At 44.3% G+C, this 23,488-nt stretch overlaps 1 protein-coding gene across 2 annotated transcripts in view; it reads right to left on the bottom strand.

The window, feature by feature from the left end:
- The window catches only part of PRKCB (protein kinase C beta), a 340,854-nt gene that overhangs the window by 91,298 nt on the left and 226,068 nt on the right, over positions 1 to 23,488 (bottom strand). For both annotated transcript variants that reach the window (XM_030300793.1, XM_030300792.1), the window contains exons 6-8: positions 16,102 to 16,258; positions 14,754 to 14,888; positions 4,259 to 4,355 (exon numbers count right to left, since the gene is read on the bottom strand). In XM_030300793.1, coding sequence (XP_030156653.1) covers positions 4,259 to 4,355; positions 14,754 to 14,888; positions 16,102 to 16,258 — 389 coding nt within the window. The remainder of the gene's footprint in view (positions 1 to 4,258; positions 4,356 to 14,753; positions 14,889 to 16,101; positions 16,259 to 23,488) is intronic.

Below are 23,488 nucleotides of genomic sequence, written 5' to 3'. Positions count from 1 at the left end.
TGCCCTATTGTACGACACCAAGCTTTTTTCCCTCCTTGTTTCCTGCCTGGCTCCTGAAAGCATTTGGGTTTGTGACCCCCTATACGGTGAGCCTGTGGAGGACAAGAAGCCCATTCTGGGTCCCCTCTGAAAGTCCCATGATCCCCAGGAGCCCCAGGCCTAGCAGGTACTTTGTCAAAGAGCAAAACTTTTTAAATTGAGGCCCAAATTAAAATTAGCCCCTATCAGGGGCGCCTGGGTGGCGCAGTCGGTTAAGCGTCCGACTTCAGCCAGGTCACGATCTCGGGGTCCGTGAGTTCGAGCCCCGCGTCAGGCTCTGGGCTGATGGCTCAGAGCCTGGAGCCTGTTTCCGATTCTGTGTCTCCCTCTCTCTCTGCCCCTCCCCTGTTCATGCTCTGTCTCTCTCTGTCCCAAAAATAAATAAAAACGTTGAAAAAAAAAATTTTAAATTAGCCCCTATCTTTCCGGGTTGGATATGTCTTCAGATACAGGAGTACACTAAGAGTTGTCTTTTCATGTTTGCAATTTAGAGCCCTAGAATCCAGCACTCAAAAGGAAAGCAAATTGACCACGTGTCTGAGGAAGAAGCCTGCCTCCTTCCAAACTGTGCTGGAGGGCAGCAGAGGCGTCTCGGCGGCCGGCACCCAGGGCTCCAATTCAGATGATGAGTGCCTCCGCTGGCTTAACCTACAGACTCCACTGTCACCCCCACCCCTATAAGGAGCTCCGGAGGGGCACCCCAGGACCAGCAGCAGAGGCGAGGCCTCAGGAGGCTTGGAGATCCTTCCTAATCCTCAAGCGGCCCTTCCAAAGCTCCGAAGGAACACGTTCTGAGCTTTATTTATTCCAAGGGGGAAGCTGACGATGGCAACAGTGGCCTGACATTTATATGCTATGACGTGCCAGACGTTCTAAACGCATTATCTCATTCAATCCTCACATAACCTTGGAAGCTAAGAAGTGTTGTGATTCTCCCATTGTACAGATGGGGAAGCAAAGGCTCACAGTTAAAGTAACTTGCCTGCAGTCACCCAGTGAGAAAAGTGGCAGAGCTGGATTCAAATCCGAGCAGCCTGGCCCTTGAACCACCCGAACGGAGCAGGCTTCCCACTGCACCCACAAGGCCCAAGGCCCAGGTGTCCCTCCAACCCCCCCCCCCCCCCCGCACTGTCCTCTCCACACCTGAGGCTCCTTACGGCTCACACCTGCAGCTCTGCCTGTGGGTTCATTTCCTGGTTGCAGGAGCAAGCGGAATCCACAGGTAGGGCGAGCGGCAAATGCTGGCCGTTAACGCCACTGAATGTAGCCGCTAGCCAGCGGCAGAAGTTGAGCCGGTGGATCATAACTACTGCAGTTTCTCGTCCCCCACATGTGACCCCGTGAGGCACACGTTCAGCTTCTCTGACAAGTCAAATCCCAGCGGCCCACAGCGCCGACCTGCTTCACGACACACACTTTCCCGGCCTCCTGCCTTCCCAGCGTCTCTCCCACTGACGAGCATCACTCATCAGTGATGCTTCCCAGGATCACTTCCTGAAGAAACTACTTGTGCTTGAATCTTTAACGGTCTGCTTGTGGGGAAAACTCAACCCGGGATGATGACCAGCGATGGGATGTGAGAAAGCTGCTTAGCCTGTCTGGGCCTCAGTTTCCTCATTTGTACACCAAAAATGGGGGTGCTCATAGTATCTCCCATTCGGGGGTGTGGTGAGGAGTAACTCAGTTAATATTCCGCAGCACTTAAAATAATAAGGGGCACACGGTAAGCATTTTGTTACGTAAGAAAATCCCAAGACCATCAGAAAACCCATTCTGAACCGTCCAAAGTGGAGTTCTCCCTTCTCTGGCCCATAGGCAAGCCCGTGGTCAGACACAAGGCCCCCAGGCTGAGCCGACTCGGACGTTCTGAAATACACCCCACGCAGTAACTGCACTGAGCTCACCCTACCGTGAAATTCTATTACCCCAACTCCAGCAGCTCGATTTTACCATCACTCAGAATTTCTCCAGATAAGAGGCTTGAAAGTAATTTCTGAGTCATTCTGGGTGCTAATTGCTTATTGCGTAGGGATTACATTTCTCACGTTCAAGGTCAACTGAAATTTCTCTATGTGTCTGAGAATAATTTTCGGTCTGTTGGAAGCATTTTTTTTTTTAATCAACAACTATGGTATGGGGAAATTATAATTCAGGCATAAACAAGCGTTTGCAGGCTCTTGCTAGAAATAAACGGATGCGTTTTGTTGCACGCAGATAAAGCAGCCCTGTACTTCATGCCAATAACTGGCCCCAACAAATGCCATGTTCACGTAGGAACTGTTTTCTCTGACGTCCTGAAATGTCACCCCGGCTGCCCTAGGATGGAAGAGATCATTTTGCAAACTGAGACTTTATTTTATGTGAGAAAATAGTGGCCTTTTTTTTTTTTTTGTCCCCACAACAGTACATTTTTGACACGGCAGCAAATGGGCATATCTTCCTCCAAAAGCTGAGGGAAAGCGATGGAAGGTGTTCTTTGGAAGGGTGAGTCAAGTGTCCAGCTGTTGGCCCTGCTGCATGGGAAGTCCTTTTTTTTTTTTTTTTTTTTTTAATTTTTTTTTTTCAACGTTTATTTATTTTTGGGACAGAGAGAGACAGAGCATGAACGGGGGAGGGGCAGAGAGAGAGGGAGACACAGAATCGGAAACAGGCTCCAGGCTCTGAGCCATCAGCCCAGAGCCCGACGCGGGGCTCGAACTCACGGACCGCGAGATCGTGACCTGGCTGAAGTCGGACGCTTAACCGACTGCGCCACCCAGGCGCCCCGGGAAGTCCTTTTACCAGCTCATATGGGCTTGAGCCGGCTCCACAGCAATAACCTTCACTTATCAAGTTCACTGGAGAGTGACTGATAAGCTCAAGGCCCATGTGTTTGTCCCACTGGTTTCCAGGAAGGGATATTCCCTTCCCCCTGGGTCAGACCCATCACCATAGTCTAGTGTTGTGGAGGGCACAAGAGTCAATACTTAAATGCTATTTCTGTCAAGTTGAGGGGGAAATTAAGGTAGATCTTGGGACAAATGCCAAATCCTTGCCAAGGCCAGAAGTCCTTCTACTGTGATGACCAGCTACTTGCTTAGTCTTACCTTGAACTCATCCATTGTTCTCTCTCCTCCACCCACACTGGCCTTTAAATTTCACACAGTTGCCATGTAACCCCACCACCACAGGGCCTTTGCACATGCTGTCCTCTCTGAATGGAATTTTCTTTTGCCTCTCTATTCAGTTAACTTGCACTGTTGATGCCTCAATGACACCTTCCCTGTCCTCTGAGACAAAGTTACATCTCCCTCGTAGATGTTCTCAAAGTAACATGGACCTCTATTTCACAGAACTTTACCTGGTCACAATTTTTTTTCTTATTTGCCTGTGTAATTACTTGATGAACAAATGATAGTGATCTAATTCATTTTAGCTATTTTATTCATTTTTCTTTGGATTTAGCAGGCCACCACTGTTTATCTAGAATTGATGATTTCCCATCAGACTCAGTATATTGAGTTTGTGCAAACAAAATAATGTGTTTTCCCTTCTGAAACTACTTTAAAATCATTCAATACATATGTAATGAAATAACTCAAATCCATCTTCCCCGAAACATTTTCTTTGTAAAACTGGAATGTGTCCTACACATCTGCTCCTCTCACGTAGCTGAAAATGGGGTTTATTGGCCCCACAGAAGGGAAGGGGCTCAGCTCACGTAAATGTAGAGGCAGCACTCTAGTCCAAGGTTACGGCCAAGGGCTCTTCATCTTTGGAAGATACACCTATGAGCATTTCATGAAGTCACTAGCACAAACAAGTCCATTTGCTAACAGTACAGCACCATCCCGCCAATGGATCCAAACCCAGATTCTATCCCTCAGCAAGCCTAGTTGATTCAGCCTCCAAAATATATCACTTCTCAGTCCACTTCGTTCATTTACCATTGCTACCGTCCCGGTCCAAGCTACCATCACAATGACTCAAGGAGCGAATGAGCACTTTCGAGGAGAAGTCTAAATCTAAATGAGGACAGGGAGGTGGGAACGGCTTCACAAAACAGGGTACGTTTGGCTGGGGTTTTGCAGGATACATAGGAGTTTTCTGGGAGGCGGAATAATACTGCAAAGGCACAGAGTCATGAAAGGCCTTGGTAGAAACCACACTATAACTGGGCAAAATGGCACAGAGGCAGACTCAACCAGTTCCCACTGGTGTAGAAAGAAAGACATCTTACCTCGAATTTCTGCCGTAGTTCTTCATTCCCTTCACTTCCCTCTGGCGGCACGGGCACATTGAAGTACTCGCCTTCCTCCTGGCTCAGCAGCTTAAACCTAAAGGGAGACAAGGAGACATGACAAATTCCATGACTGTACTCGATATTATTTTGTTGATTAGGATAAGAAAAGGAAGACTGTAGACAGCTCTACCTTAAAAAACGTGTTGAGGGTTTTTTCTTTTGGGGAGCGTGTGCGTGTGTGTGTGTGTGTGTGTGTGTACATGCATGCATGTCTGTAGCCAGGCATGCTGTATTTTTGTCACTATCCCACAGATATCAGAAAAAATGAATATACTGTGTTTATAAGATGCAAACTTCTGGCTGACTCTGCCTCTCTCTCCACACGCACATACTTTCTCCACCAAGTGCTTTCCCATTCTGAAAGAATGCTGTGAAGATCTCCCATAGTCGATGGATTCTTATCACATTCTCCCAGCATCCTGGCACTCACTCAGCAGCATTTGGATGACTACAGACTTGTCTCCATGACGCTGTTTTCTCTGCAGATGCCTTCCTAAAGTGCCCTGTATTAACCTCTTGAGAAACGGCATCCCTCAGTGGGTAAGTACGCAAGCCCCTGGTCAAAGTCTGCCTGGGTCCAAATCTCACCTCTGCCTTTGCCTCCCTGGGTCACTGGATAAGCTGGCTAGGCCCTCTAAGCCTCGATCTTTCTCATCTATAATTGGAACAGGGGCACCTGGGTGGCCCAGCCGGTTAAGCATCCAACTCTTTATTTCAGCTCAGGTCATGATCTCACAGATTGTGAGTTCGAGCCCCACATCAGGCTCTGCACTGACAGCGTGGAGCCTGCTTGGGATTCTCTCTCTCTCCACCCCTCCTCTCTCTGCCTCTCCCCAACTCGAGTTCTCTCCTCTCTCTTGAAATAAACAAATAAACATTTAAAATAAATCAATAAACTGGAACAAAAGTCTTTTTCAGGGGCGCCTCGTTGGCACAGCTGTAAGAGCACGTGAGTCTTGATCTCAGGGTCATGAGTTTGAGCCCCATGTTAAGCACGGAGATTACTTAAAAAAAATCTTTCACGGGATTATTGTCAAGCTGAGATACGGTGACTCATGTAAAATGATAAGCATAGTGCTTGGCATTTAGCAAGAGATAAAAGAAATCATCATCATCATTACCGATATTGACATTATCCTAATAAACAAGATGGCTTCAGTAGGCTTTTGACCACAAAGATCTTTCTGTCTACTCAAAGGATAACACGAGAGTGAGGAAGGAGAAGGAACCTTCCAAAGATATTTGAGTCACTAGAGGGGGGGGGGGGGAACCACCTCACTCCCAAAGAAAGACTTCCTAACCCCAGTTCACAATTTTCATGACGACTTTTCCTCCACTCACAAACCTTCCTCAGCAGCTTCTAAAAATAGGAGGAGAGGTGATTCAAAGCAGAGGGGACTAGTTGAGCCTTTAGGCCTCCACGTTTAATATTCAATTACCTTCTTCCCAGTTTCCATTGAAATGACCAAAAGAAATGCAAACGTAGGAGAACAACTGTATCTTTGCTGGCAATCAAGGGTGCCATCCACACAGCAGAGACATCTAGGAATTCCCACAAATTAAAGTCATAGTAAGAGAACATGAAGCAGTGGTTGGCAAACATTATTGGCCTTTGTGAATTTTCCTAGTCTAGATATTATGGTCAACTTGATGTTTTTCATGATATCATCTCTTTTTTAAATGATAAATACACTTCAAGAAGGAAGCCAACGGGTTACAAGTAAAGGAACTATAGAAGAGTAAATGTATGCAAATCAAAGTTACACAAGTCCTAGCAGATGGCCTGGCTTATCAGAGGCTCTGAGCCTAATGCCTGGACCTCTTTGTTAACATAAGAGTTCAGCCAGCAGCAAGAGTTAAAGAATGTTAAGGGTACGGCAGCAATGTTAAGGGACTCTCTCTTTGTGGTTAATCTGAAAGTTTGAAGGAGCTGGCCAAAGAATAGCTTGGTCAGGGCACAACTCAGTATTACCAATGCCCAACCATGAGCCATCCAAACCGTGTACAGTCTAAGCCACTTTGGAAACTACAGATCAAGCTGTGACCAGTCAATGGGACCTCTGACTGAACCCCACTAACAACCTGGGCCAGACCACAGGGACTGGATGACAGTCACCAATTCTGGTCCATAGTCAGGAAGCATGGGATGCATCAAAGTGCCCTGTAGACGGTATGCTGTCACTATTGCCGCTGAACAAGGACGCTGTACCTGTGAGAAAAGGAAAGGAGGGATCCCTTCCAACTTGGAGTTGCACAAAACCAGCAGGGGAAAATGCCCCCCTCTAGAGCAGGAAGGCTGCCTATTGGGTAGCTGTCTCCAGCAGTGGATCTCTCAAAAATAGCCACAGGAAACAGGATCCCTGTTCTGACAAGGAAAGTTCCAAAAAATTCCAAAGACCCCTTTCTCCCTTCATCTGAATTTGAAAAATTAGAACTGAGAAACTCATCATTCCTGTGCTCTTCAGTCTACAAGGATGGGCAGATATAAAAAAATAACAGGATATATGAAAAACTCATTCAAATAAAGAGAAACAATGAGAAATCAGGTAAGTACCTCCCATGAAACAGAACTATTGCCAAAAGAGAGAAAATTCTAAAAAATATCTGGTTTGTACTTTCAATGAGATTGAAGAGGCTAAGTCATCTCTGAAAAGGGAACCATGGGAGATTAGAAAAGGCTACTTTCAAAAGAAAAATATAATTACTAAATTTAAAAATCCACTGGAAACAATGAACACTAGGATGGATAATTCAGATAACAATTAGGAAATTAGAAGACAAACCTGAGAATTTTTTATGGCAATTAAGGCTGATATTTATATATTGATTAGGGCTGAAGTGAATGCTTAATATACCATTAAGAAAAATTCAGGGCATGTGGGTGGCTCAGTCAGTTGAGCATCCAACTCTTGATTTTGGCTCAAGTCATGATCTCATAGTTTGTGAGATCGAGCCCCATGTCGGGCTCTGTGCTGACAGTGTGGGGCCTGCTTGAGATTCTTTCTCTCCCTCTCCCCCCACCCCGACGCCACCCCACACTCACTCTCTCTCCCTCTCTGTCTTAAAAATAAATAAATAGACTTAAAAAAAAGAAAAATGCATCTCACCAAAATTAACATACAACATGAAAGGAAGGAATATCACAACATATATACCAAGAAACACATATTATGATCCATCTTATATAAAAAGTTCTTATAATTCAATAAGAAAATGAGAGGCAAAAATCAGGACACAGCCATTTGTAAATACAAACAAATGGCAATATACAAATGAAACTATTCAACATAATTAGTAACAAAGTATGTATGATAATGAGTATTATATAAATATGTATAATTAGTAACAAAATATGTATAATCCTTGCATTATATCTTTGAAATTTACAATACCAGGTGTTGACAAGTGTGGGTGAAATGAGAAGCATCACACAGCACTGGTGAGAATGTAAATTGAAAAAAATTGCAGAACAGTTTGGCAAATGCTTTAATAATACATATGTTCTCAAAGCCATCAATTCCAGGATTAGAGATTCCTTAGGAAATAATGAAAGCTGTGCATAAAGGTTTTGCTGCAAGGATTTTTGCTGTAGAATTATTTACATAGGTAAGCATTACACATCTTAGAGTAAGGAAATAATTCTGTAAGGGGAGGCAGATCTGTAGAATGGACCACAGAAAATGATGTTGCCCAAGATGAGTGATTTATAGGGAGAAGTGTTCATTACACATGGTTAGGTGAAAAATGCAAAAGCTGCTAAACACTATGTCCAATAAGATTTCATTTGTGCTTCATACACACATACGTGAGCACAGACACATGCACAATCACATGTACACAATACAGACACACAGAGAAGAACCTCTTAATCAATAGTGATTATTCCTGGGCAGTGGGATTCTGGATAATATTTTTTTCTTATTTATATTTTTCCAATAATTATTCAATTTATAATAACCACTAACACTTACTGAGTGCTTACTATTCAGCAGACACTGGGCACTTCACTGATATTAATTATTTTAGTATTATAGCACTCCTATGACATAATTACCACTATTATCTCCAAATGAGGAAAGGAGTCAGAGAGGCAAAGTAAGTTGCCCAAGAGTGCACAGCGAGGAAATGATGGAGCAGAGATGTTAACCCAGGAAGTCTGATTCCAAAGCCTTAGTGTTTTGTTTTGGGTTTTTTTTTTTTTTTCAAAAGAAAAATAATAAGCCAAATGACATTATTAGTAACACCAAAAGAAAGCTTAAAGAACATAATTTTAAGGTAACAATGATATAATAGTTGTCTGAAGAAGGAGAAGGAGGAGGAGAAGGAGGAGGAGAAGGAGAAGGAGAAGGAGAAGGAGAAGGAGAAGGAGAAGGAGAAGAAGAAGAAGAAGAAGAAGAAGAAGAAGAAGAAGAAGAAGAAGAAGAAGAAGAAGAAGGTTGGACCCTGTGCTGACAGCTCAGAGCCTGGAGCCTGCTTCAGATTCTATCTATCTGTCTCTCTCTCTGCCCCTGCCCCACTCACACTCTGTGTCTCTCTCTCGAAAATAAACATTAAAATGTTTTTAAAAAGAAGAAGAAAAGGAAGAAGAAGGAAAATGAAATAGGATGGAAAAAAACCCCTCAGAATCAGAAACACCATGATGAAAACATGGCAATTATGACCATAAACATTAAAACGTTTCCCTATGGAAAAGAAGAAAGACTTTCAGATTCAGGGTTTGTTTTGTTTTGTTTTGTTTTGTTTTGTTTTGTTTTATGTCCAAGAACACACCGCTTGCTATACCAAACAAAAGGACTCAGATTAAGCAGAAGAAAACGCACAGGGTCCATGAGGTAAGCTGTATTCACCACTCTGCAACCAAAGGTGGCAGGTTAAAAGGTAAATCAGATGTCCTCATTCCTTGGCTTCTCAACTTACTCCTGTGGGCAGAAGACAAAGTTCCTAAAAGGCCCCCATGGTATCTGCCGAGCATTCCCCCCGATCCTGCCAGTCCTTGTCCCCCACCACTACCCCGTTTTCAGATCCAGCTTCAGCCACATAGGTCACTTCTCTGCCCCTCAAGCCTGCTAGGGATGCTCCTGCCTCAGGGCCTTTGCACTTGCTGTTCTCGCCATCTGGGACAATCCCTTCCTAGACTTCCACATGTTCACTCCCTCACCCCCCCTTCAGGCCTTTGCCATATGTCACCTTTTCAGTGTGTCCTTTCCTGGGAACTGTATTAAATAAATCAGATTATCACCACTGCCTGGCATTCCCTATCCTTGTTTCTTGTTGACTTTTCTCTATAGCATTTGTCAGCCTCAAATGTGATATTTTTTACTACTCATCTGTAAAAATTTTGTATATTGTTCTCCAGATAAAAAGAAAACTATGTGAACACAAAGATTCTTGCCTGTTTGCTCACCAAACTCTCCTCAGTATATAGGTACTCACGATGTATATCCACTGAAGAAATGTCAGCCACAAGGCAAAACCATGGGCAAAGAGTATCTATGGCAACAGATATAATTCAGTGTTGATAGAAGTCATTTTTGAAAATAAGTCTTGAAGAGTCATGTGGTCAGTGATGATGCCACACACATATAAGACCAAACCCATCAAATGAAATCAGGTGTTTGAATAAATCATTACTGGGAGAACCTTAGAGAGCACTATACATTTTGGTCAGATGAAACAAATAAAAAAATAGGAGGGCATAAGAGATCTAGATATTATATTAAGATGGAATTAATAAACACTGAAACGCATGCCCTACAAGTAGTAAATATAATCTCTGTATTGAAATGTGAACATTTAGCAACAATGAACTAAGCTAAATTGGAAAGAAAGAAAGGGGAAGGGTGGGGAGGGCACAGGCCATATTCTCTGACCATAAAGTACTGTACTGTCATTTGACATTATTAATGAAAAACAAAACAAAAAGCTAGCGTCAGAGGTTTCCAAAATGCCTAAATAAAAGCACGCTTGAAAGGAAATTAAAAACACAAGTGCAGACCTTGAACAAGCAACAAAGGCTGGAACTCAACATATCACGAGTTGGAGGAAATCTTGATTCTCTCTAATGCTTGTTCTTTATTCTTGAAGAGCGGAGTCAGTTCAGAGAGGAAAAATAAATTAGCGCAACGTTCAACTGAAATTCAAAGGCAACGACCCAACAAACCCACAGAAAACAAGAACACCGAAACGCAGAATTGATATGTAAATCCCAGAGCTCCTTCTTTGCAGAAAAATAAACCACAGCAAAACAGAGGAACCTCTGGAAAACAAGGGGAAGGAAAGGAGACAGCAGAAACAAAGTTAGAAACAAAGGAGCGGATCTGATGACAGATGCGGGGCTGGTGGCAAAGCAGCAGATGAGGGGCCTGAGGCTGGCACACCACATCTGGGAGCTCTCACAGCTGCCGCTGTTCTGTATCTGTCACGTGGTCTCCAATCGCCACGCAACAGAAGAGCGGGGAGAGCTCAGTCCCCGCCAGATGGGGAAACTGAGTCTCCGAGACCAGATGTAACTCACCCAAGATCACATGGGGACAAGAATGCGAATTTCTAGAATTTGATACATTTACAGCCAAGACACCAGCATAGATGTGTTGGCCCTGAATCTGAAGAGGACATTTATTTGCAAAAATCCCAAAGGAGATTTTATTTAGCAAAAGTTCCCTCCTCTAATTTCGTCGGCTTCACGATTCTCCTAGAAGGGGCATGAGCGGGGCTGGAATGATCTCTGATGGATGGAATCATAACTGCTGAGAAGGCTATAGTACAGAGAGGTGACGTGATACACCTGAAGTCACAAAGCATCCATCCCCTTAGGAGACCCAGGGTCCAAACCCACCCATCTACCCTCTAAGCCTCTGCCAATCCCCGTCCCAGCAGGTGGAATGTGGTGTGCGTGAGCTTAGGCCCTGGCATCGTAAAGACCTGGGCCCAAACTCAAGCGCGTCACTTACAAGCTGTGTGTCCCTTCACACATTGCTCGACTACTCTGATCCCAGGAACGACGATGCACCCAGAACTGGTGGGACAGTTGAAGGATGATGAGGTGTACATGCGGGGATAGTTTGGACTTGGTCCTTCTGTCCTCCCTGTGCTCTGCTGTCTGTTTCCAGGGGGTCGATGGGGGCAGGCATGGGACCAAGGAAGGAGTGGCACCTGTGGGAGAGAGCCCTGCCCTGTGGGCCTGAAGAACCACGAGAAGAGAGCAAGGAGAGGGTAAAAGCAGAGGGGCTCTGCCCCACCTTCTCCCTGAGCCCTGGACACAGACCTACGTGGAGGGCCAAACGTCACAGGAGCAGCAGGCCAGGGAAACAGGGAGAAACCAGACGGCACTCTGGGTCCCCGTGCAGGAGACAGAGATGATGCTCCAAAGCCAGGGAAAGGACCCGTCCTGCCTCAGCGGGCACAGGTTCAGGGACCAGGTAGGATCGGCCGCTTCGTGGCAGTGAAGCCACAGAAGGCGCCATATGCAGGATGGTCCCCTTCTCCTCGCCACCAGGAGGTCACAGAACCACGTAAGAAAAGTCTGGGTGCATTACAGAAAATAAAGAAGCTATTATGGGTACCTGTGTATGACTTCAGGACACCTGGAAAGTGATCAGCACAGAGTCTGGCATCCAGTACAAGTCGATAAGTGGTAGCTATTGTTCTTGTAATTATTATTATTATATTCTCTCTCCTGTCTCACTTAGACCCCGTAGGGTTGTGCATCCTTTCTCTTTAACCTCTTTACTCCTGACTTAAAGAGAAAGGAACATGCAATCTGTCAGTAGTGACAATGGCAGCATGCAAAGTCAGATCATCCACATGCTAAGAAAAATTACCCATGTTTTTGTCATGAATGGAGGTTGTTACTTTGTCAGATGCTTTTTTTTTTTTTTTTTTTTTTTTTGCATCTATGATCCTGTGAGTTTTATCATTTCTCTTGTCGATGTGATGCATCACACTGATTGATTTGCGAATACTGAACTACCCTGGCATCCCTGGGGTATATGCCCCTTGATTATCGTGAATGATTTTTTTAATGGATTATTGGATTTGGTTTGCAAGTATTTTGCTGAGGATTTCCGCACCTTCGTTAAACTTGGGAAAATGGCAAAAAGATGGCAGTGTGATCTTTCACTGTCACGTGAGAGTATTTTCTAATTAATTCTCCTTCCTCACTTCTACTTATTAGTTGTTACTATTTTAAAAAAATTTTTTTAACGTTTATTTATTTTTGAGACAGAGACAGAGCATCAACAGGGGAGGGACTGAGAAAGAGGGAGACACAGAATCCGAAGCAGGCTCCAGGCTCTGAGCTGTCAGCACAGAGCCCGACGCGGGGCTTGAACTCACGAACCTCGAGATCATGACCTGAGCCGAAGTCGGACGCTTAACCGACTGAGCCACCCAGGCGCCCCAAGTGTTGCTATTATTTAGTCTTGTTACTTATAAGCCACAGTCAAATAGGACCCAGATGGCCTCCCAACTCTGCAAAGATAGACACTAACTTCTAGAAGTTTTTTCCAGTCTGGAGCGCCTGGCTGGCTCAGTCGGACGAGCATGCAACTCTTCATCTCTCTGGGTTGTGAGCGCCTCGGTGGCTCAGTCGGCTAAGTGTCCAACTCTTGATTTGGGCTCGGGTCATGATCTCAGTCTGTGAGATCGAGCCCCACATTGGGCTCTGTCCTGAGTCTGGAGCCTGCTTGGGATTCTCTCTTGCCCTCTCTCTGCCCCTCTGCAGCTCAAGTGCTCTCCCTCTCTCTCTACCCCTCTACCCACCCCCTAAAATAAATAAATAGACCTAAAAAAATAAAACAAAATCTTAAAAATATATATAAAAAAGAAGTTCTTCCAGTCCGGTAGACGGATGCCCTCCATGGTTGTGATTTCATTGCCCTGGTTACCAGCTAGTGTCACCACTAATTTAGCAACGTTATGTCAGCATTCCTGTGTCTCCTGGCATACCAGGATCAGCTTCTCAAACCTTCAGAATCAGCCATTCATCTTCCTGGCTTCCAGTTTGTGAGCTAAGGAAAACTGTGACAAATGCTCATTATCTATTTTTTGAGAATGAATGTTGTTAACCATTTGTGAGCTGTGCTTGAACACACCTTATTACTACTATTCTTTTAAAAAAAATTTTTTTACGTTTATTTTATTATTGAGAGACAGAGTGAGACACAGCATGAGCCTGGGAGGGCAGAGAGAGGAGGAGACACAGAATCCGAAGCAGGGTCCCGGCTCTGAGCTGTCAGCACAGAGCCCAACGCGGGGCTCAAACCCACCAACCGTGAGATCATGACCTGAGCTGAAGTCGGATGCCCAACCGACTGAGCCACCCAGGCGCCCCTCCTATTCTTACTTTTATACACACTTAGCTTCTGTCCTCCTTCACAATCATTAATAATTGATTACTAGTTATTCCTGACATTTCCTCTTCCCTTCCGGAAGCTAAGCTCCATGAGGGCATGTTTGTCTTATACCTGACGGATCTCTAGTGACCCAAATGGAATAGAGACTCAGTATCTATTTGGATAAAAGTCTACAATAAGGAGGACAGACATGGAAGTTGTAAGGTGAACAATGGGAAGAGAGTGGAGTCCAGATGCTACATTCTCTTTCTTGCTACACCAGTTGGATTCTTATTTTCTTGCACTTGTAACTGAAAAAGCCCTGAATGAAGGCATTCAGAAAGGAGACCATTTCTCTTAAAGAGATAAGAGCATCCACTAACCCCTGCTTTGCCCAAAGCTATGGTGCCAGGTTAGACTACGTATTCTGACTCCTTTCCTCAGATGATAGAGAAACTGTTGCCCAGGGGGCTTACCCAGCCTCTTTGCTGGGAATATGGGAGCAAGGATTTTTTTTGCCACAAGAAGGGAACAAAAGAGACCATTACAGCCTCTTCCCAGTACCTCTGTGGCCAGGCTTGGTAGGCGGGCCCAATGGAGTAGTATCTTCTTACGAAACCAGAATCTGACAGTGGATTGCAAATATCTTTAGGGTATATCATGAGAGCCACGTTAGCACCCATGGGGCCAGCCAAGACATAGAACTGCGTCAAGTAGGACAGACAGAAAACAATAGAATAGTGAAGACTATAGCAAACAGAAAATCCGTGTCCTGTCTGGAGGGGGCATTAACGACTCACCTGTTCTCAACCGTTGCCTTCTAGGCCCAGTCGTCCAGGTATTTCTGGTTTTGCAAGCCAGAAGTCCAGACTTCTATGGAAAGTGTTCTGATTTTGAAAATACTAGCGAGTGATTTTTTTTTTTTTTTTTTTTTTAAGCACGAGGACCAAATAAAACATATATGTGAGGTAGGTCCAATCTACCAGCCATCACTCTGTGACTCTGCCTTCGTATTTCATTTTAGGAGGAAAAGGAAAACATTGTCCCCACGTTCGATGGAACAAGCTGTGTGGTAGCTTTCAAAGCAAAATCCCCCTTACCAGCCATCAACACCGGCTTTCTGCAGTTCGGAAATCCCAAACGACAAAGATCCCATGAAGTCGTTCCTGCTGGTCAGATCCCAATCCCAAATCTCTACAGACAGCCTTCTGTCTTTGTCCGATTCTTTCAGTTGGCTGCAAAGGGAAAGAAGAGAGAAGTCAGAGGAGGTCACAGTGATTTTGCGAGCAGATGAAATGTTTAAGAGGACAAGGCCCCCGAAGGTAGGAATTTTTAAAGAGTACAAGATGTTGCAAGAAACGTATTCTGTTTCCAATCCCAGACGAGGTCCCCAGGGAGGGAGAGGCTTTGCCAGTTTGCCAGGCTGTGGCTTAACCGAGCAGAGGACCTAGGCCAGCTCTGACAGAAACAGTTCTAGCTACTCCTGCTGCCTTATGTCTTAATAGAGCTCGTGGTGTTCAGGAAACCCTGCTGCCACAGTCACGCTAAGAAATGCGGATATCAATTATATAATTGCGCGAGTGTTTGCACACGCGTGAGTTCGCGTGAGGCTGAGGACGTGCACAGAGGAAAAAGTCTCGTTGGTGCTGGTCAGGGCCAATGGTTCTGAGGCGCGTCCTTGAATGAGGCTGAGATGGGCCCCCAGTTTTGCCCTGAGAGAGGAGCGAGGGGATGGCCGTTCCCACAAGCAGTCATGCTTTGGGCCCACAGTCCCGGCGAGTCAGACTGTTGGAAGCCGAATCCCCCTCAACCCCATATCTTCTGGGGGGACTCTGGCCACATTCTTTAGCCTCCTCAAGCACCATTGGTTATTGGGGATGAAACTGCCAATGGAGTTAGATCACTGAATATCGTGCTTTTTATAACCACGATATGTTCAATAAATATCGGTTCACGTAACTAACACTCGTGGGCCCAAATGCATCAAAAAGTGGCCCCAGGTTCTTGGAGCACTAGCCAGGGAAGACCCTCCATGGAAGCTGGCAGAGAACTCCCAGCAGGCTTCAGCCTCAGCACATGCATATCTACAAACTGAGTCCTAGAGGGGTTATCTCCACACCCTATGGGTTATGTCCCGCTGTTCACAGAGACCACTTCTCCCACAACTTGCCTTCACCTAGCAACACATCACACTATTTTCTATCCCACCCACTCCCCACACCACAGACATTCTCAACTCTATTAAAAAAAATAAGTTCCAATTTTTACTTGGCTTGCAATGCAAAAATGCATATGGAGGGGGAGGAAGAGAAGGGAGGCGGGGGAGAGGGAGAGAGGGAAGGAGGGAAGGGAGGAATGAAATGGAAGCTAGGAGAGGCACTCCCCGATCTCAGGTGGCCCACAGGCCAACCTCCACCACCCGCGCTGGGCGTAATAATTTTAACTCACAATCTGAATGTCTCATTCCACTCGGGGTTGAGGGAGCATTTGATGGTTTTGGTCTTCTGCTTGCTCTCGCTCTTGGGGTCAGGAATCAGTTTCAGTTTCACATAAGGGTCTGACAAGCCATTGGGGTCCATAGGTACAAGGTTTTTAGCATCTCTTACTGGAAACAGAAAAAGCAGTTTCAGCACTAATAGCCCCAAAATGTTTTTGCATCAACCAGTGAGGGTTGTAGAACGTCCGGAAGAGTCCTTAGCATCACACTTACTTACTGGGAGGTGTAACTTATCAACATCAATAGCTAAGAAGCATACAAAGTGAGATAAACTGGTAAGATGCGGGCTCTGCTCCATATCGGTTCCAAACTGATTTCTGACTTTCCTACTGCTCTACCCACTGTGCCTCCGAGATTAGTTGTACGTTCTCTAAGCTTGCTTTCCACAAAGCCAACAAGAGAGATTGGCTTCTTTCATGGAGCATGTTTTCAAGGTTCATCCATGTTGTAACATGTTTCAGTACTTAATTCATGGCTGAAGATCATCCCCTTGTGCGGATAGATCAAATTTTGTTTATCCATTCATTGGTTGAACATTTAGATTGTTTCCACTTTTTGGCTATGGTGAGTAGTGAAGCTATGAACATCTGTGTACTCTGCCCTAAAAGGTCACAAGTTGTATGGTTGCATTTATAGGAAATAATCCAGAACAGGTAAATCCACAGATACAGAAAGCAGACCAGTGTCTGCCAGGAGCTGGTGGGTAGGGGGAATGGGAATTGACTATTTAATGGGTGAGGGGTTTCCTTTACTAGTGATAAAGTTTCTTGAAACTAGATACAGGTGGTGGTTATACAGCCCCGTGAATGTACTAAATGCCACTGAACTATACGCTTTAAAATGGTTAATGATGGGACACCGGGTGGCTCAGTTAGTTAAGCATCTGACTCTTGATTTCAGCTCAGGTCACGGTCTCATAGTTCACGAGATTGAGCCCTGTATCAGGCTCTGCACTGATGATGCAGAGCCTGCTTGGGATTCTCTCTCTCCCTCTTTTTCTCTCTCTGCCCCTCCCCTGCTCATGCTCACTTGCTCTCTCTCTCTCTCTCTCTCTCTCAAAATAAATAAATAAACTTTTAAAAAATGGTTAACGGTTAATTTTATGTTACATGAATTTTACCTGGATTCAAAAAGCAAAAGCTAAAAAAGAAAGAGTTGCCCTCCAAACCAAGGTGCACCTGTCATCCCCAGACAGCCCAGAGAGAAGGCTGGAAAAATATCACAGCATTACAGGTAGACTTCACCCTCAATGAAGAACACCCTGAGTAAAGGAGGCTGTAAGACCAGCTTAAAGAAGAAAGGATTCAGAGGGTCAGTAGTGTAGACGCAACTAGCGACAGGAAGGACGAGGTGGAGTAAGACATCAACTTACAGAAACAGGAAGAGGTTAGCTAGGAGTCAATTTGAAAGTCAGTAATGTAGGTAGCCAAGAGAAGGAGACAGGAAAATGGGAGTTGTGCAGATCTTAAGGATACAGTGCCAACCATCTGACTTATGATAGAAAAATCCAAAGTATTATATTAGCAGATTGAATCAAGCAATGTAACAGAAGGCTAATATAGAATGACTCCTACCAGGAATGCAAAGATGGTTCAATCTTAGAAAAATCTATTATTAAAATTTTTTTCATTATATGTATAGGTCAAAGGAGCAAACCATAGGATCACTGCAATTAGCCAGAGATAGCAGGAAATTTTCTTCACATGATAAAGGCTATCTGCAATAATAGCTCCATAGTTAATGATAAATGCAGCCCCATTAAAGTCTGGAATGAGACAGACATTCATTACCACAGCTATTATTCGACATTTTTTCCTAAGTGTTCTGTAAGTGCAATAATATAATAGAAACAGAATATTGGAAAGTAGGGGATAGAGCACCTCCTCATCTCTTATCACCTTTGCTTCTACCCTATTACAGTCACCTCCTCCCTGAAGTTTATCATCCCAGAAATTACACCACTTTCCCAGTCTCTGTTTTGTGTACCCTGCAATCCTATGCTCCTTCCTGTTTTTCCACTTCATTAACCCTAGTACTCCACTGCAACAAGTCTTATACCACCAGTCTGTTGAGCCAATATTATTTTTAATTTGTTTTAAGAGAGAGAGAGCAGTGGAAGAGAGAGAATCATAAGCAAGCTCCATGCTCAGCAATGTTCATTCTCAGGTTGTTCAATCCCACAACCCTGGGATCAGGACTGAGCAGAAATCAAGCTGCTCACTCAACCAGCTGAGTCACCCAGGCGCCCCTGAGCCAATATATACTTAGCCTAGTTTCTCCTCCCTATTTCCTCTTGCCTTTACTTAATTCACCCCCAGCCTAGAGTTCATAGTGCATTATAATCACTCTCTTGGAAACACCCAAAACTCGCTTGCTTGTGCCTCTTTCTTTCCATTTTATTTATCTGGAAACAAAAAACACAAACAAACAAAAAACCCAGCACTACTTAAATTCAAAGATCTTTCCTTTATTTTCCTACAACCAAGCCGCAGACCATTGCTGGTGTGAGTGGAGGTAATGACATCTGACTTGTCTAAGAGTATATCGCTAGTAATGGGTTAGGACCGAATAAATGAGATGGAAAGGGGGCTGGGAGGACTTCCGGGGGAGTGACAAAGGGCCCCAGGACACAAGCTGTAAGTTATTCTGCACGGATGCATTTCTGCACTCCAGCATATGGCCTTTGCTTCCACTTATCCACAGGCTGAATTCTCACTCCATCTCATCCTCATGCAGGTTGTACCTCATTCTTGCACCCAAAGCAAGAACTTTTCCTCTTTGACTTCGACTCAGTGAAGGTCGATAAGCAGGTCCCCACGAGGCATTAAGAATTCTGCTAGGCACTGGGGACACGGGGACACAGGGACAACATCAGATGTCGATCCTGTCCCCAAGGAATATAGAAAAACAAATGTATTCAAAGTATAGCTGATTGCTAACGAGTCGGTAGCCAGGTCACATAGTGTGGTGGATACAGGCTACAGTATGTCAGGGTCTTGCCTAGAAGCTACTTTACATTTCAGAACCATTCAATCGGATGCAGAATATACACATTTAGCAAAAAACCTGGCACCCAAGGAATGGTCAATAAATGCCACCTATTGTACTGCTATTTTAGTGTTATCATGCCTCATATTCAGTGTCTTCTCTTATTGTATTTGTCCATTTTTATTATGAAGACTTAACTATTTCCAAATGGACTGATATCAAACAGCACCACTTCTGGAGCTTTTTCTTTGCGAAAGATGCATCTGAGCTTTCCACGTGAACCTCTCCAGAGTGCTGCTCAAACCTTAGTGTGCAGAAGAGTCACCCACAGGGCTTGTGAGACACATATCCCCGAGACCCACTCCTACAGATGGATTCTGATTGAGTGAGTCTGGAGTGAGAGCTGCTCATTTGTTTTTCCAACACGTTCCCAGGTGATGCTGCTGCGGGTGGTCCATAGAGCACACAGGAAGTAAAGCTTTTCTAGAGGATATAATTTCTTCAGATCCCCATGCATTTTCCCCAACGAATATAATCTCCAACTGTTACTTCTTCTCATTTATGGAGCCTTCCAGGGAAAATAGCATACACCAGTTTCCAGGCTGGGATCTTGTAATGCCGCATCTATCACATAGGGAGCTGCATAAAAATCTGATCTGAGACGCCGTGAAGCACCAGAAACTTGTCTGTCTGGTTGATCGGCAATACATATGCAAGTGCGAACAGCTCACTTCTCTTCTCTCTTCCAAGGCCAACACCCCTGTCCCTCACTCTCTGTTTCATGAACTGACACCAAAGGACCATCGCCAGAATGTTCTTCTATTGTAAGTTTACAACTTCACAGCTCTTTACAGAACAAGTGTGTGCTGTATTCTTGAGCCGATCTCACAGTTAACAGTTTAAGAATGACCTCTCCTTGGGTATCTACTTCTGCCGAACCCAACATCTGTGATAGTGATATGACTGTACCTCTTCCCCAGACCTCATAGATCCTTTCTTTCCCTTGCGTCCTTTTGGGTTGATCCTCTACTGAAAAGGTCAGAACTCTCTGTGGAAAAGAATGGAGTGGAACTGATTCTGGGGCTGTGGCATTCACATCTCAAGAGCCCTAACTACTAAAACCACCATATCATGAGCTGTTGACAGTAGCTGCGGGCTAACAGCCAGAGGCCTGTCCCTCCTGAAGCTTTTCAAAGTAGAGTCCTGTTTCCCAGCCACAATGTATTGAGGAAGCAAATCTCTCTAGACCACACTTGGCGAGACTGACTTTGATTTTTCTTGATAAATGTTTCTTTACTATCTTTGTTGATATCCAGCCAGCCCAGATGGTACAAAATACTTCACACAAAGCAGAAATAGCAACCTTCCCCCCTGGTGGAAGTTTGCTAAATGTACAGAAGAAAAGTGTCCTGATCCAGAGAACACTGCTCGTCTTGGACATGAAGCAGGTCGGCGGGGGGTGGGGGGTGGGGAGGGAAGGTCTGGCTGTTTCCATCAAAGGGTCTTCAGAGCAAAGGAGGCCTTCTGCATTCTGGTGGAAGCTACCTAAGACAGTGCTGAGTCCATAAAAAAACAGCACTACTGTTAACTATTTTCCTAAGAATTGTTCTTCAACCAAGAACTTTCCTACTCTTTCCCCTGACCCTCCCCCCACCCAAAATACAACTCTCTATTGGAAAAGTCTGAATAATTGTGTTGCTTTAAAGCCTCTATCTCACACTGTGGGAGATAAGCAGGAGCTTCTCTTCATCAACTCCTTTAAAAGGCACTTCCTTCAACATTATGAGTCCTCACTTGTCCTCCCTGTGTACCCTTACAACAGTTCTTGAAAGTACTGTCCACTATGATGACAGCACAGAGGAGGAAATACTGAATGCCCCTCCACAGGGGAAGCATAGATAATCCATAGCACAGTCATACTGTGAAATCCTGTGCACAGGTTAATAATATGAACTAACTATATGCGTTAACACGTTGAACAAAATGGCAAGGTGAAGAGAGATGATCACAGTGTAAAGCTTCTTTTTTTTTTTTTAAGAAAAACGTCTGTGCCCACCAGTGGTTCAGTTGCGGAAAGGTGGATCTCTGCTGTGAGTTACATAATAGCATTGGGTCAATGTTATATTTCCTGGTTTGGATAACAGTACCATATGCCCATGTAAGAGGATGCTTTCGTTCCTAGGAAATACACACTCAGATATTTAGGGCCAAGGGAACCATGACTCCAACTTACTCTCAGATGGTTCAGAAAAAAATATGTACATTGATAAAAAATATTTACTAGAATGATAAACCAAATGGGGCAAGATATAAACGACTGGCTAATCAGGTAAAGAGTATACAGATGTTCCTTGTACTAGTCTCACAACTTTTCTGTCATTTTGAGATTACGGCAAAATAAAAGGATTTGAAAGACAGGGCCCTCCAAATCTTCAAGGGAGAAGCACAATAAAATACATTTTCTGATGAGCACCAGGTGATGTATGGAAGTGTTGAGTCACTATATCATATGCCAGAACCTAATAATACTACACTGTATGTTAGCTGACTGGAATTAAAATAAAAACTTAAAAAAAAAAAACAACCACGACCCAGCAATTGCACTACTAGGCACTTATCCACGGGATACAGGTGTGCTGTTTTTTGTTTTTTTTTTTTTAATTTTTTTTTTTTTAAATTTTTTTCCAACGTTTTTTATTTATTTTTGGGACAGAGAGAGACAGAGCATGAACGGGGGAGGGGCAGAGAGAGAGGGAGACACAGAATCGGAAACAGGCTCCAGGCTCTGAGCCATCAGCCCAGAGCCCGACGCGGGGCTCGAACCCACAGACCGCGAGATCGTGACCTGGCTGAAGTCGGACGCTTAACCGACTGCGCCACCCAGGCGCCCCCAGGTGTGCTGTTTTGAAGGCACACATGCACCCCCATGCTTATAGCAGCACTATCAACAATAGCCAAAGTATGCAAAGAGCCCAAATGTCCATCGATGGATGAATGGATAAAGAAGATGTGGTCTATGTGTGTGTATGTATGTGTGTGTATGTATGTATATATATGTATGTATATATATAATGGAGTATGACTCGGCAATCAAAAAGAATGAAATCTTGCCATTTGCAACTACGTGGATGGAACTGGAGGATATTATGCTAAGTGAAATTAGTCAGTCAGAGAAAGACAAAAATCATATGACTTCACTCCTATGAGGACTTTAAGACACAAAACAGATGAACACGTGTGAATGGAAGCAAAAATAATATAAAAACAGGGAGGGGGACAAAACAGAAGAGACTCATAAATGGAGAACAAACTGAGGGTTACTGAAGGGGTTGTGGGAGGGGGGATGGGCTAAATGGGTAAGGGGCATTAAGGAATCTACTCCTGAAATCATTGTTGCACACTATGCCAACTAATTTGGATGTAAATTTTTAAAAATTAAAAATAAAATTAAAAAAAAGACAAACAACAACAACAAATTTTCCACAAAGTCGTGTATGAATTTAAATATCTAGATAAGAATCTGGAAGGATATACCCAAAATTTACTTAATGTAATGATTATATGTGAGGAAGAGGGGAAAAAAACCTAGTTTGGGGGTTGTGGGCAAAACAGATTTCAGCCTTGTCTGTCACATTCTGAATTTATCACAAAGAGAAAGCATTTTGGTATTAATAGCATTTTTTAAACTAAATTAAAAAAAAAAAAAACACACAACTCGGTTGTGCACTTCCGGCCTCCAAGAACCCACCGCTCTGGCCTTCAGAGACCCCGTCCTTGTTCCCCAAGACCACACAGCAATTTGGGTCGGCAGAGTGAGGCTCACAAACTCGTGGTTTGAATCACAGAACCTTTGGTGAACCATGCACAGATGCAGGATGACCTCACTGAGATCAGATGGACCCCCTCAGCACCCACCCCAGGAGGAATGGAACAGAGAAACAAAACAGGTAAAAAACAAAAACAAAAACAAAACAAATGCAGAGCCCATTTTTTGCTATCCTGCCCCACCCCTCTCCTATTCCAGTGACCCCCTGGTGGCTGACGGTTTACCTGGGCCTTTGGTTAACCCCAAATCCCTCCCCATTTCCCTGCCACACTGTCTCAAGTTGCAAGCTTCTCTGGCCTTTGCTCTAAAGTCTACCCCTGGATCCGTGTCCCTTTGATTCCCGTTCACTTATTACTTCCTCTAACCCCAAGGTTAGAGGCTGTGGCTTTTGTGAGCCCTGGATCCATTAGAATCCTCCTCCCATAGGTATCTTAACTGGCCATCCCCTGTGGCCTCATCTGATGGGTTCTAACTGGTAAGCAAGCAAACCTGGGGTCTTTGGGCAGCACACATGCAGCATCTAA

The sequence above is a fragment of the Lynx canadensis genome, chromosome E3 (assembly GCF_007474595.2).
Source record: "Lynx canadensis isolate LIC74 chromosome E3, mLynCan4.pri.v2, whole genome shotgun sequence".
NCBI lineage: Eukaryota > Metazoa > Chordata > Mammalia > Carnivora > Felidae > Lynx > Lynx canadensis.
Note: the sequence above shows the minus strand (reverse complement) of the source record. Positions and strands in the feature narration are given on the sequence as shown.